The following is a 14772-nucleotide window of genomic DNA, read 5'->3' as shown; positions in this document are numbered from 1 at the left end:
GGACATCCGCTTCCTCCTAGAAAATGAAGAGTCATGGTCCTTATTCTCAGGGTCAGCAGGGTGTAAGGAAGTAAAGGGCCTACGGTGGGTATTCTGCACAGGCCTGGTGTGGAACGGGCTTTCCCAAACAAATCGCTCTTTAATATATACATCTCCAGCTCATTCCAACAAGATCTGATGTGGTTTACATAGAAAGTAAGATCCAAGCAAGGCACGGTGACACACACCATTAGACCCCACACTTAGGAGGTGGAGGCAGAAGGATGTCTAAGGTTAGGGCCAGCCTGGTCTACAGAGTTCTGAAACAGCCAGGGCTATGCAGAGAGAACCTGTTTTAAGAGAAGGCAAAAAGAAACAAACAGCCAAGATGTAAACAGAGAACCTACCATGATTAAGCATTATTAAAGGGGCCACAGTAGCATTAACCTGGAGTGTAGACAGCGCGGTTAGAGCAGTGGCTGGGAATCTCGCCTTTGGCTGACCCACAGGGACAGCTTGTGAGGATGGGTCTGCGGGGCCTCAGAGGGCTGTCCCTCAGCCCCGGTCACTCCCTCCTTCAGGGGCTGAGGCTCCCTGCAGACATTCCACAGTCAAGCTCTCCTGGCTTTTCTGGCAGGGCTGGGCAGTAGTCCACATCTCAGCGGACTTGATCCTTCTGGCACTGGCCCCTTTTTAAAAATTTATGTGTTTGCGTGCATTGGTGTTTTGCCTGCATTTTTCTGTGTGAGGGTGTCAGATTCCCTGGAACTAGAGTTATAGACACGTGGGAGCTGTGGGAATCGAACTGGGTCCTCTGGCAGGGCAGCTGGCACTTTCAACCTCCGAGCCTTCACTCCAGCACTCTGGCTTAAAGCTCCTCATGGGAGAAACATTTCTAATTTGTCAGACCCGTGGCACCCTTACGTATGCAGGGAAGTGTTAACTGGCCACATTCAGAGCACCTTTGTGGGAACGGATGGTCTCGCCCCAGGAAGAGCCATCTCTGGCTGCTTAGGAAGGGTGCATTCAAGGAGCGACACCCAACAGAGCTGAGCTGAAGGCAGTGGTGGTGAGGTGAGCAGGGAGGAAAGAAAGACAGGCTTCCCTCACGGCCCCTGGCTTCGCACCAGCTCCTCTGCTGAACCATGGTGTCTGGAGGAGGGCCCGCTCTGGCTCCTGCTCCTGGGCGCACGCTAAAGCGAGTTGCAGACCTTACTGATGGGGTCGTCTGTGCTGTCAAAGGTAGAGGAGCTGTAGGGCGCTGCAGGGGTGACAGCATGGCTGGGAGGCGGGCGGAAGGCCGGGCCGGGAAGAACATGCTTGGTCCAATATAGTCCCGTACGTTTGGGGCCTTGACATGACAAGAATGCATTTGTGCGCAGACACATGCCCTTTGTATGAGGAATGAGCTGTTTAGAAAGTACACCACAAGCTGGATGCGGTGGCCCACACCTGTGAACCCAGAGAGGCAGAGGCAGGTGGATCTCTGTGAGTTCAAGGCCAGCCTGGTCTATGAAATGAGTCCAGGACAGCCAGGGCTACACAGAGAAACCCTGACTCGAAAAACCAAACCAAACAAGAAGGTCCATCAGCACAGCTAGATATGGGGACGCACAGCTTTGATCTTTCCTTCGAAAGGCAGAGCCAGGCAGATCTCTGCGAATTCCAGGCCTGCCTGACTACATAGTGAGACCCCGTCTCAAAAGAAGCCGGGTGTGTGTAAGGGGTGGTGGTGGAGGAGGCTGGCCCAGCAGGTTGGAGAACTGTCTGCTCTGTAGGGGACCCAGATTTGATTCTCAGCACCCATGTGGTGGCTCACAGTGGTCTGTAACTCCAGTTCCAGGGGATCTGCTGCTCTCTTCTGACACACATGCTGTGCTTGCGTGCACGCAGGCAAAACCACTCAAACATACAATAAAAAATCTTTTAAATCTTAAAAGTGAAAAATAGAGTCCTGGGCTAAGGGTGTAATTTAGTTGGTAGTGGGCTTGCCTAGCAGCACAGAAAGCACCAGGACATATTCCCAGCACCACACAGAGTGTGTCGGTGTGTGCCCGTGATCCTGGCCCTCTGTGGGTGGAAGCAGGAGGATCAGAAGGTTGAGGTTATCCTTGGCTACATAGTGAGTTTGAGGCCAGCTTGGGCTACATAAGACCACGTCTCTAGATAAATAAATAGCTCGCATTGTGTGTGTGTAGAAAGTGACAGAGACAGTGAGCATGCTGGCTGTAGCAATTATGGGAAAATCGGAGTCTTTTTTGGATTTCTTGCTTTTACAGTAGGAAAAAAAGCTATTGAGTCTCCGCCTGTACTCTCCCACCCCTCTCTGTGGTGTCAGATTTATGGGAACCTCCACCTCAGGCCTCTTCAGGGTCTAGCTCAGGCCCAGAGTTGCCAGCAGCTCACCCAGCAGTTGTCTGGGTGCCCATAAGCTCTGGCCCCACATCTCAGCAGGAAGCCGTGGCCTGTCTCCCTGTTCCTGATGGCCACTCAGACCCGTGCTGAGGAGGGTTGGGCCTGACTGGAGCCCACTCTGTCCACAGGCCTATGATGATGACGAGCCAGGTACGAACAACAGCCGCCTGCTCTTCAGCTTGCTGCCGGGGCCCTACAGCCACAACTTCTCCATAGACCCCGACACGGGACTCCTCCAGAACGTGGGGCCCCTGGACCGAGAGGCCATTGACCCTGCCCTGGAGGGCCGAATTGTGCTAACTGTGCGTGTGTCTGACTGCGGTGAGCCTTCCCTCAGCACTGAAGTCAACGTCACCATCACTGTGGAGGTAAGGCAGCGCGCTCTCACACAGCCTCGCTCCCTGATTCTTGCACAAGTTGTACTTCCTATTGTGTGCAGCATGTTACAGGAGAGGTTGAGAACTCGGCTGGGCTGCCCTTGGCAATCCTGGCCCTTAAGTCAGAAAGACTGGGGGTGAGGCCAGTGTGACTGACTGGGAGTGAGGCCAGCGTGAATGGATGGGGATGTTCTGAAGAGGCTGCCACCCAGGGAGGGCACTCGCTGCCTTGGCTCTGACTGCCATGCACAAAGTCTTGTCTGGAACCATCTTGACTGCCAGCAAGCAAAGGCCAAGGGCAGGTAAAGCTGGCTCAGGTCGTGTCTCCTGCACACCAAGAGGCGGAACTCAGGGGCCATGCATGGTGGTGCAGACCTATAATCTCAATACTTGGGAAACTGAGGCAGGGTGCTTGAGAGTTTTAAGCCATGCTGGGTCACATAGCAGACCTTGTGACCGAAGGGATAATACAGACATGGAAGCAGATTTAGGACTTGTTGGCACCCTGGGAACAAAGCACAGTATTAAAGGAGACATGAAGGGGACTTACTGAAGGGGTCCCCTTGCCTCCATGAGTTCCACGCTCTTGCTGTAAGTGTTGGAGGCTACCCTATTTACAGATAAGGACACTGGAGCCTGAGGACGCCAGAGCCACAGGAGAGGGATGGGCTCAGAGCTGGTGTCTTACCCACTCCCGTGGGAGTCAGGCTGACCATGAGAAATCAGCAGCCTTGTGCGGGGAGCAGTGACGCCTGTCTGAGGAGGCAGAGCATACGCCTCACCCAGCAGAGGTCCCCTTGTTGGTGGGTTAGAGCTCTGTGTCCAGGTCCGTCCTATGGTTATACAGAGAAAACTGGCCACCAAAGCATGCATGTTTACCAGCAGACAGCAGGCTAGGGTACTCAGACCGTCCCCCAGGCACATGTCAGCTCTGGAAAAGCATGGAGGATGGGCTCCGGCTGGTCACAGAGCTGCTGTCCCAGGTCTGAGAAATGGGAGCTCAGGCTAAGACAGATGGGGACGCACACAGGGATCGTGGCCAGTTCTAGGAAGTGGGGCTAGAGTAGCGCTGGGCTGAGGGCGGACAACAGAAGAAGGAGCACTCCTTGGCCTTCTTTGGAAGGGTGTCTGCACATCTGGAAACTGGCAGTGCAGTCCGAGGGGCAGAGTCCACGGCTCCGTCTGTGTGGAGCTATCCCTGGCTTTTCAGATGGCTCTGGGGAGGGACGCCTGCTGCCGAGGCCCCCAGGACTCAGGCCTGCCTCTTTCTTTAGGACATCAATGACAACCTGCCTGTGTTCAGCCAGCCCTCCTACGAGTTCTTCGTGAAGGAGAGGGATCCGGGTATGTGCCCTCTTGGCTGGCCAGTGCCCACACTGTGGCCAGCTGTGCACATGGGTGGGGGTGGAATATGTATCCTAGCACGTTGCATGCATGCAGGAGGATACCCTGGAGTACACCCCATCTCTGACATCACATAGTACAGCCTGTGCTAAGGGCTCCATGATAAGACCAGGCTCGAGTGCCTGGGGCCCGCACAGGTGCCCCTCCAAGCTCCGTCCTTTGTCCACAGGGGTACTGGTGGGCACAGTGAAGGCCTGGGACGCCGACCAGACAGAAGCCAACAACCGCATCAGCTTCAGCCTGTCCGGGATGGGTGTCAGCAACTTTATTCTCCGAGGCAGTGTGCTGGGACAGGGGTGGGCGGAGGGTCACCTCTGGCTGCTCCCTGATGTGAGCTTGGATTATGAGACACAGAACCTGTTCAGTCTGAACGTGAGTGCCGAGAACCCAGGCCCCCAGGGCCTCGAATCCATAGCCAACGTCACCGTGGTTGTGCTGGATGTGAATGATGAGCCGCCAACCTTGGACGCAGACTCGCTGCGGGGCATCTCTGTGGCTGAGAACGGCTCCCAGCATGGCCAGGTGGCTCAGGTGGTAGCTTGGGACCCGGATACTACCGCCCAGCTGACGATAGAGCTGCTGGACGTCATCTGCACCAAGGCTGGCGTCGATGTGGGCAGTGTATGCCACGGCTGGTTCTCCGTGGCTGCCAACGGCTCTGTGTACATCAGTGAGAGCGAGGCCATCGACTACGAGGCTTGTCACCTGGTCACGCTGGTGGTGCGGGCGCATGACCTCGCCACAGATGATGGCTTTGAGGCGTACAGCAGCAATGGTGAGAGGGCCTTGTCAGTGGGCACACACCGGCCCAGCTATGTCGCTGGCCATGCCCTCTCCAGGCTTCCGTTCTCCATGTGTCCAGTGGGGACTGGCCAGGAGGTGGAGAGTGGGAGAGCACGTGCTCAGTGTTTAGTGGGATGTCTGGAAGCACCTACGGAAGGCTGCCATTTTGTCAGGAGCTAGCAGCATCCTCATCCCACCCCACACAGGCACAAGGGCCTTGTTAACCGCGAGCACAGCACGGCACCGTGCCAGGCACCTTAAAGCATTTGCTCATTTTATCCCTGCCCAACTCTTGAGCTAGTGATGCCCACCCCACTTAAAGATGGGGAAGCCAAGGAGAGGAGCAAGAGAAGGTAGGCAGTGGCCCAGGTGGGCCTCAGATTCATAATCCTCCTGCCTCAGTCTCCCAAGTGCTGACATTTGTGGTTGTTCGTCACTACCCCTGGCTCAGGGTGAGTGTTTAAGTGACCAACTGACATAAGAACGAATACGTCACAAGAACAGCCTCAGGCGGCTCAGTTGGTAAAGCACCACACTTTCAGTCCAGAGGTCAGGGGTTCAAAACTACGTAGGAAAATATACATCACACTTATCTATATTACTATAGACAGACACTCATATTTGCACGCACGCACACACGCACGCACTTTCACGTGTGTCGAGAAGGGAGCCCTGGTTCTTGCTTGTGCAGCCAAGGCTGCTGCCCCTGACTGATACCCATCCATGTATGAAATGCCCTGGTCAGCTGGGGCAGACCCAGGCCCACTCCTGGACTGCCTCTCTTGCGTGGCTCTGACTACCTGTTTGCCTGCCGTGAGGGTAGGAATAACGTTAAGAGCCAGAGGACTCCTGAGGAGCAGGCATGAGCCCAGGGCAGGCAGAGCCGGGGAGCAGACTGCAGAAAGCCTCCTGCGGCCCAGGGTCTCGGGGTGAGGACTTTGCTGAGTGCTTCCACCCACATGACCTTATTTACCCAGGGAGCCTGCCCATCGCCATTGTGGACAAGAACGACAATGCTCCATACTTCCTGCCTAACAACCAGACCTTCGGTGAGTGAGCATCAGGACCCGGCGGCACCCTGCTGCGTCCATACACAGCTCAGACACCCTCCTGCCCCACCTCCGGGAACGCGCTCCAGGCCACAGGGGATCTGGCCCTCCTCCGCCCCAGGCTGTAGCTCCGTATCAGCTTGAAGGCAGGCCTTGCCTCAGTTTTCCCCTCTGTACAATGAGAGCCTTGCCGACCACAGCCTCAGGAACAGCTGCAATGGGGTTGCTGGTGGAGCGGATTCTGCTTGGTGCAGTGCTGGGCCAGGTGGACACTGTCCCGGCTGCACTGACCTCTTCCTGCTCACATTTCTAGTCATCATCCCAGAGCTTGTGTTGCCCAACCAGCCGGTGGCCTCTGTCCAGGTGAGTCCTGAGCCCCAGCCATTATCCAGCGACCCCAGGGGACAGAACTAAGGGATGCAGGCCTTTCACCTGCCCCTGAGATGCTCCAACCACAGCTACGATGACGGCCTTTGCAAAGCCTGGGGCTGTGGCAGCCTTGGCCCAACAGATACCCTTCCCTTCTGCTAATCGTTCAATTTAGTATTCATAAAAATTTCATGGCCAGAAACACTGCTTGGAGGCTACATTTTCCCTGACGATGCCAGATTTCTTGAGTGTGATCGAGAGCTCATCGCCAATTACAAATTAAAAGGGTTTCTTGTGCTTAAATAGCTTCCCGGGCACCACTGTAGCAATGCTTTCAATTTGTTACAATGATGGATGTGGGTGTGTAAGCAGAGCATGGCGGGGATTAAGCTTCCCTCTTTGTGGGTGTGTGCGCTCGCGCGTGTTTTGAGACTGGGTCAGATGATGTAGCCTTGGCTATTGTAGACTCAGCCGTGTAGCCCAGGCTTGCTTCGAATGTGACTGAAGTGCTGCAGTGAAAGGCGTGAGCCACCATACCCAGCTCAGCTTCCCTCTGGGCTGGGTGGCTCCTGGCCAGCACCACAGGAGTGTGCACTCAGGTTGGAAAGGCCTGGCCTTCCCCACGGAGCACTGAGGGGCCTCCAGGACAGGACTTCCCTTCCTCCAGGACAGCATTTTTTTCCCTTTCTACGTTCTTTCCAGACTCACCCAGTTAATTTCTAGCCCTCGGCCAACCGCTTGCTGATGCCCTGATTCAGTCACGGCTTTGATTGCTTTCTTTTCTATGTGTGCACAGACACATGTGTGTGGGTGTGTTCACACACTCCTGTCTGTGCTACGTTTATGCATGTCTGTGTGTACACGTCTATATGTGTGTGTGCATATCTACATATGAATGTATGCGGGGTGCGTGTGTGCACATGTGTGTGAGAAGCAGTGTAGGGTATTGCTCCTTGGACCTCTCAGTAGCCCGGAGTTTGCCTATGAGGCTGACAGGCCCTAGAGAGCCACCTGTCTCCACGTCCCCAGTCTCCTTACAGCAGTCCTGGGACCCAAATACGGGGCAGGCCTTTGTGCCCGAGTGGCAAGCATTTTGCCAACTGAGTGTTCTTCTTGGCCGAACTACCTTTGTTTATTTGTTTGTTTTATTTGTTTTTCAACTCAGGGTTTCTCTGGGTAGCCTTGGCCTGGCTGTACTAGACTCTCTTTGTAGACCAGGCTGGCCTCAAACTCACAGAGATCCGGTTCTGAACTGGTGCTTCTTAAAATTAACTCGTATTTGCAACTTGAAGCCCAGCGGTTCACCCTGAGCATGAGGCCCTGTGTGCCTGTGCATTCTTTGTAAAGGCACCGGAATGAATCAAGATGTTTGTCCCTCCTGCTTGTTCATTTCTGGTCTGCTAGGGAATGTAAGGCTGTGTCAGTCAGCCCTGAGTAAGGGCTTGAAAGGCAGGGTGCATGCTGTAGGTGCCCTCAGGCCCAGTGTGGCTGTGTTTATGAGTGGGTGCGTACATGCCTGGCAGTCGGGTGGAGGGTGAGGCAGGTTTCTGCATAGAAGGACTTTGGGAGGTCATCTGTTATATTGGGGTACATGAAAATGTGGACGCACAGTAAACCCAATCTTGAAAAAGCCTGAGTCAGGAGCGTGTACATCTGTGTAGTCCCAGCACTTGTGAGGAAGAGGCAGGAGAATCACAGAGTGTTCAAAACCATTCTGGCCTAAATAGTGAGTCCCAGGACAGCCGGGACTCTGCAGTGAGACCTATAGAAGAAACACGCGAGTATTTGGAGCGGCCACCACAGCGTCTGATCATGGTAAGGGAGAGGCCTTTCCTGGTCTCACCCAGACATGGCTCTTGCTTGCAGGCCAGAGATGAGGACTCAGAAGACAATGGGAGTATCCAGTTCTCCATCCTGAAAGCTGACTTTGTTTCCAAGGATGGGGCCACCAACCCTGTCCAGGCCTTCCAGATTATACGTTCAGTGGAAGCAGACCTGTTCATTGGCACCATCTAGTAATGTGGTGATGGATGCCCGGGTGGGTTGGGGGAGGAGGGGGGCACAAGCCTCGGGCAGGGTCTCCGTGCCGGAAGGGGCACAGTGGGCTTCCAGACGGGCTGTGGGGACCCAGACTAAGTTCCAGAACAGAGCTGTGTCTTTCCTTCTTTCACAGTCTGGTGACCAACCTTGACTCCACCCTCCAAGGCACATACCAGGTGACAGTCCAGGCCCGGGATGAGCCTAATATTGATCCCGTCCTGGAAACGCAGACCACGCTGAATGTGAGTGCTGTTCCTGCCTCCAGCCCCTTGTGCCCAGCCAGTCCCGTGTGTCTCCTTTCTTTGTACGTTTTGTTGTTGTTTTAGGACAGGCTCTCACGTTGTAGCCCTGGCTGGCCTGGAGCCCCCTGTGTAGACAAGGCTGGCCTTGAACTCACAGGATCACCCACCTCTGTCTCCCTAGTGCTGAGATTGAAGGCGTGTTTTGCTGAATATTTACCCAGAATGCTTGTCACTGTCAGATGGACCTGTAATCCCATCGCTTGGGGACAAAAGCAGGAAGAGCTTGAATTTGAGGCCAGCTTGGGCTATAGAGGGAGACCTGGCCTCAAAACAAATAACAAACCACACGCACGCACGCACGCACATGTGCGCTTTTAAGCAGTGGGGATTTGGTTGTTCTCATCCACACGTCAGAGTCAGGATAAGTTCCATGTACGTATCAGTAAGGCGAAAGACTGAACGATCTTTTAACACCTGGTGACACTATTCCTAGACCCAGACTCTGCAGCAAATCAGCTATAATCTTTTAGGAAGGGTAAGGGTCAATCTCCGCACGTGTTTTCATGACACATGGTGTTTTAGCCAGCAAGTCCCTTTCCGGGGAGGTCCCTGCACACACGCTGATGGTGCAGAGAGCACCCGGTGTGAGGAAATCAGGAAGTGGTGAGGGCATGTGGGCCATCCACACGGACCACCACACACTGGAACACGGAGAGTGACGGGGAGCAAAGACACGCGGCATAGCCACCAGGACTCGAGCCTGTGGCAAGCCCCACAGGCGCTCATGGGATTATTAACAGGCAGGAAATCCCAGGATAAAAGCTCTGAAGCTTTCACTGTGAGGGCCTCTTCAGAGTGAGGGCCAGATCTGAGGAGGGAAGAGCCTTCGCGCCTTGTGGTGTCTGAAGTTGGGCGGCGGGTGGACACAGCCCGCGAGCTGTCGCAGTGGGCTGCGTTGTGAGAGACGCTCCTGAGGTTGCCCCGTGTTCCTGATGTTCCCCTGCATGCCCCTTCTTCCCTAGCTCTTCACTGTGGATCAGAGTTACCGCGTGAGGCTGCAGTTCTCCACCGACAAGGTGGACGTGGGGGCCAACGTGGAGGAAATCAAGGCGTAGGTCTGGGAAGTGCAGGCAGAGGCTGTGGGAATGGGGCCTGAGGGGCTGGTCCTGGGGAAGAACCGGAGGAAACACTCCTGACCCCATCCCTGACCCCTGTGTGAACTTGCCTCCATCTTTGACCCTGTGCCTGGGCCAGAAGCCCACGCTCAGCCAAAGGTAGAATGAGGCATGAGCAAAACCGCCATGCACAGTTGTGAAGCCAGGCCCTGCTGGAGGAAGGGTTCCCACATCTGATTCGTGCAGAGGTTCAGCCACTTAGCGAGCACCCCTCCATCCACACAACTCCCGCTTCTGCGGCACAGCCCCGGCCACAGTCCTGGGCAAGGTCCCCACTCCAAGGACCTGTGGTGTCTGCATCCTTTGTAGGGCTCTCATTCAGACGACCAGGACCTCTGTCTATGTTGTGACGATCCAGAACATAGACACTATGGCTAGGTGAGTGTCCCGGCCCAGCAGCCAGTCTGAGGAAGAACCCCGTGGTTAGAGGGGGGCCTTCCTGGGCTGCTATTTGTCTCTTCCAGGGCCCGAGCCCACTCCTACCTGGACGCCTACTTTGTCTTCCCCAACGGGTCAGCCCTGACTCTCACTGAGCTGAACACGTGAGTGGGGCGGCCTGGGAGGGTGAGCGGGAGAGCCAGGGAGCCAGCGACCCTGGGGTAGGGGTCTAAGCAGGGCTCTACGGCAGGATGATCCGGAAAGACCAGGAGGCACTGAGGCAGCTGCTGCAGCTGGGGCTGGTAGTGGTGGTGAGTGTGGGGGGACAGAGGTTGCAGGTGGGGAGGGGCACGGCTCCACAGCCCCTCACCCTCCTGCGGCCCCCTCACCCTCCCTCTTCCCTAGAGCTCCCAGGAGAGCCAGGAGTCTGACCAGCCGAAGCTGCTCACCAGCGTCATCATAGGGCTAGGCGTGGCTTTGCTGCTGGTCCTGGTGATCATGACCACCGCCCTCCTGTGTGTGAGGAAAAGGTGTGGCTTGCTTCCCCCCACCCCCCAGAGTCTCCAGCTCTCTCCTGGCCCCGCTGGGGGTGGGTAGAAAGAATTAGGGTCAGGCACAGGGTACTTGTGCAAGACTATGGGTGAGCCCCTCCCCCAGCCCAGCCCCCTGCCAGCAGAGTGGGCTGGGCACTAGATTGCTCCATGACTTTAGGGTAGAGATGCTGAGCAAGTCAAACTGTTGCCATCTCCCCTTCCTGGAGCACGGTGGGTAGCCTCCCCGGGTTTTACTCTGGGTATTACTGCTGGCTGCCTATGCGGCTGTTTGCAACACCTTCCCTTTGCCAGTGGTTCCATTTCCTACAAAATTTGGCTAAGACGATCGATCACCAGGATCACCAGGATCCCCTGAAGCCACAGTCGGGGGGCGGGGGGGACGGGACATTCAGCCCTGGTTGAGTATGTTGCAAATGGGATTTCCTCCTGCTTCAACAGCTACCACCGGAAGCTTCGGGCTATGAAGGCTGGCAAGGAGGCCCGGAAGACACCAACAGAGGCGACAACTTCAGCAGCTGCCATCCCTGGGACCAATGTGTACAACACTGAGCGGTGAGCAGCAGAGGGCACCAAGAGACCTCGGGAGACGGCTGAGGGCCATGGCTGCTTGACCAAACTTTCTCTCCAGGGCCAACCCCGTGCTGGACCTCTCCACCAAGGATCTGGGATTGGACTACCTCTCTTCCAGTGACTTGGACTATGACAGGTGACCATCTCTCACGACGGGACTGGCTGTTGGTAGAGGGGACAGAAGTGGTAACGGGGATAATGGTGGTGACGGTAATGATTACGGTGGTGGCAATGATGAGAGTTGTGGTGTGGCAGTCATGGAGGGAACAGCCATGGCGGGAGTGTTAGCGGTGGTGATGGCAAAGGTGCGGACTGGGATGGAGCGGTGCTGCGGGTGATGGAGACACTGGGTAGGTGGTGATGCTGGCAGCAGTGCCAGTGATGGTAATAGTGGTGGCAAAGCCACAGACTGGGAAGGTTGGGATAGCTGCTAACAATCGAAGTTCTCTCACTTCTCCTGTAGCCTCAATTCCCTGGATGAAAACTCTGTGGATGTGGAAACAGACAGCAAGGAATTCAAGGCAAGCTGCGGGCTGGGTTGGTACTTGGGCTTCTGACTTGAGACTCTTCTCTGAAGGGGTGGGATTCAGGGTGGATGAGACTGTTCCTCCCTGGTGACACCTTCGGTGGACTGCTTCTTGCATTGTCACACCAGCCAGTTCTGTGGGCCCAGCCTGCTCTCATGCACCATCTTTATTTTCTCTTGAGGACTCTTTTCTTTTCTCTGTTTAAATTTCGTGTGCATTGGTGTTTTGCCTGTGTGTGTGTGTGTGTGAGGGTGTTGGATACCCTTGAACTGGAGTTGCAGACAGTTGTGAGCTGCCATGTGGGTGCTGGGGATTGAACCCGGGTCCTCTGGAAGAGCAGTCAGTGCTCTCAACCACGGAGCCATCTCGCCAGCCCTTCTTCCTTTCCTTTCCTTTCCTCTCCTTTTCTCCTCCTCCTCCTCTTCTTCAAAATGTTTTTTCGACACAGGGTTTTTCTGTGTAGCCCTGGCTGTCCTGGAACTCTCTTTGCACCAGGCTGGCCTCAACTCAGAGATGCGTGCCTATGCCTTCCCAGTGCTGGGATGAAAGGCTGCCACTGCCACCACTAACTAGAAGACTCATTTCTTGGCTAGATTAGGTCAAAGCTTCTCTTGGGCTCGTACAAGGGCCTAGATGTATCATAATGCAAAGTCTGATGTGGATGGGCTCTAATGGGCTCCACAGAGTGGACAGCACGCCGGGCAGCCCGTGTGTGGCTCATTACTGTGTAAAGTTGCTTTGAGTCAGAAACTGCAATGAACTTCTCTGACAAAACTGAGGCCCAGAGAAGGGAAATGTGGAGCTGCCCTCCAAGACTGAAGTTAGGGGTTCCTGATTACCCTGTGGGCTGGGAGAAAGCAAGACTTCCGAGAGAAGAGTCTAGAGAGAGGAGGGGACAGGCCAGCTGAGGGACGGAAGGAGGTTTTGTTTCCCCTAGCACTCCCCAAGTGCCGTGACCTAGAAGGGCTCCATAAACACCATATAGGGTGTGAGCAACCGGGAGACCTCCAAGTGCACAGACCCACCCACTCCCCTTGTCAAGCAAGTAGCATGGATGCAGATGCCCAGAGGGTCCTGTCTGGCTTAGCCAGGCAGCCTGCAGGACAGGAGCAGCTGGAAGTCAGGTCTCTGGGCTTTGGGACCCAGTCGGGACCATATTACGTGGTGTTATGTCAGTTGCTGTGGGCTCAGGGTCTGTAACACAGACTGACTGACCCCTTCAGGGCTCTCGGCTGCTACCCTGTCTGCCAGGGATGGTAACAGCCCCGGCTGGAAAACGCCCTTATAGTGTCCAGGGAAAGGCAGGGGTAGCATGGGGCTCTGGGCTGGTGGGGGAGGGGAAGCAGCCACTGCAGCAGAGTAACCTAGCCTGGGCTGTCCCTCCCACAGGGAGGTGTGTCTGTGAGGAGGAATGTGTGAGTGGTGGGCTGTGTGTGTGATGCCACACGGGGAGGGCAAGAGGAAGGATGGCAGAGATGCGTGAGTGCCATGCTGAGGTGCAGGTATAATCCTGGGTGACATTTCTGGAAGAGACAGCAGATGACAAATTCCAGCAGAATCTAGTATTGTACCACGGACATCCGTAAGAACCAAGTCCTGCCTCTTCCTGGCAAGGAGGACACCACGTCTCCACCTCCCGCAGCAGGACTTCTATGGCTACGTCAGGGAGTTGATGGGTCTGGCCTGACACATGGCCAGGCCCCGGCAGAGTGAGCCTGGGAGTGGGGATGACACATGCCAGCCAGGAAGCCACCTGGTGATGAGTCTGCAGGCTTGTTGGCTGTCCTGGGCTCTGGGGAGAGAACCCCACCTCCACCCTCCCTGTGTCTCCAGAAGCCGCTTCCACACGCCGCCCCTGAACCAGACCCGGACCCCCTGACGGCAGTGCTTCCAGGAAGGATGGCGGGTGCCAGTGGACAGCAGCAGAGGGAGGTGTCCTTCACCAACCCTGTCTTGGACACCACAGATCTGTGATGGAAACCTTCCTTCCTCAAGCTTGCAATGTATTGCCTGCCCTCCCCAAATATAATATACTCTGGCCTTGCTTTACTTGCAATCATTGACAGAGTTGGGGAAAGGTTTTATTACCAATGTGTACTGTGACAGTTAGTAGCCAAAAACTGAGGCTAGAGGGATGGGGACCAGGGCACTGAGTGGTTACAAGGAACTTGTTGGGGCTCACAGCGTTGCGGGGTGGGGGAGGAGAGGGAAAAGAGGGAGACCTTTAAAAGACAACTGTGATGTCAAACGGCCCCCAACCGTCCTGTTCCCAACACCCAAGACCAGCTGTCACCCAGGCAGCCAGCGGCCTGAGACCTTCCTATGACCTCCAGTCCTGCCTAGGACCCCCTGACCTGCCCACGGATCCCTTCTCAGCTGAGCCCCAGGGCGCTCCTGGCTTTTAGCCTCCATGTGCACAGTGACTGGGTAGGGGACGGGATAGGGCTAGGGCGCTGGGCTGGGCGGGGGAGACGGGAACGGGGGTTAGACTACCAACAGCATGCAACAGATGCCCTGGCCTTGGGGCCAGCACCGTGTGGGGACCCTCCCCCTCCCCCTCCCGCCAGCCTCCCCCAGAGTCTGCCTGTCTGGCGGCCTTAGTCAATTCTAGCCCACGTGAAAGAACGCTGGAGTTCTGCATGCAGTCTTTCCCAGCTCTGGGGACCTGGCCCACCGGAGGCCTCGAAGCACCAGTCTGGGTATCTTGGGAGCCCGCCTCAGCTCTAGGGTGGAGGGGTGGGGGCAGGCCCCGTGCTCTCCCGGGGCTACCCTGGGGAGTGGGGCCAAGGGTTGTGAGGGTACCGGGGTGGGGTTGTCAGGGCTGGGTGTGCGGGCTCGAGGCCACAAGGGGACCGGAAAACTGGGTTCCGTCAGTGTCGGGGAAGGGAGGGACTGGAAAGAAGCCCCGAA

The 14772-nt window shown here is 55.9% G+C and overlaps 1 protein-coding gene across 1 annotated transcript in view; it reads left to right on the top strand.

The window, feature by feature from the left end:
• The window catches only part of Cdhr2 (cadherin related family member 2), a 31411-nt gene extending 17493 nt beyond the window's left edge, over positions 1-13918 (top strand). The window contains exons 17-32 of the mRNA XM_055595775.1: positions 2523-2762; positions 4046-4115; positions 4345-4950; positions 5936-6007; positions 6321-6370; positions 8243-8391; positions 8550-8658; positions 9681-9769; positions 10143-10211; positions 10298-10375; positions 10462-10522; positions 10617-10741; positions 11204-11317; positions 11394-11471; positions 11799-11856; positions 13696-13918. Coding sequence (XP_055451750.1) covers positions 2523-2762; positions 4046-4115; positions 4345-4950; positions 5936-6007; positions 6321-6370; positions 8243-8391; positions 8550-8658; positions 9681-9769; positions 10143-10211; positions 10298-10375; positions 10462-10522; positions 10617-10741; positions 11204-11317; positions 11394-11471; positions 11799-11856; positions 13696-13836 — 2109 coding nt within the window. The 3' untranslated portion in view covers positions 13837-13918. The remainder of the gene's footprint in view (positions 1-2522; positions 2763-4045; positions 4116-4344; positions 4951-5935; positions 6008-6320; positions 6371-8242; positions 8392-8549; positions 8659-9680; positions 9770-10142; positions 10212-10297; positions 10376-10461; positions 10523-10616; positions 10742-11203; positions 11318-11393; positions 11472-11798; positions 11857-13695) is intronic.
• Positions 13919-14772: the final 854 nt, after the last annotated feature.

The sequence above is a fragment of the Psammomys obesus genome, unplaced genomic scaffold (genome assembly GCF_907164565.1).
Source record: "Psammomys obesus unplaced genomic scaffold, mPsaObe1.curated_primary_1811, whole genome shotgun sequence".
NCBI lineage: Eukaryota > Metazoa > Chordata > Mammalia > Rodentia > Muridae > Psammomys > Psammomys obesus.
Note: the sequence above shows the minus strand (reverse complement) of the source record. Positions and strands in the feature narration are given on the sequence as shown.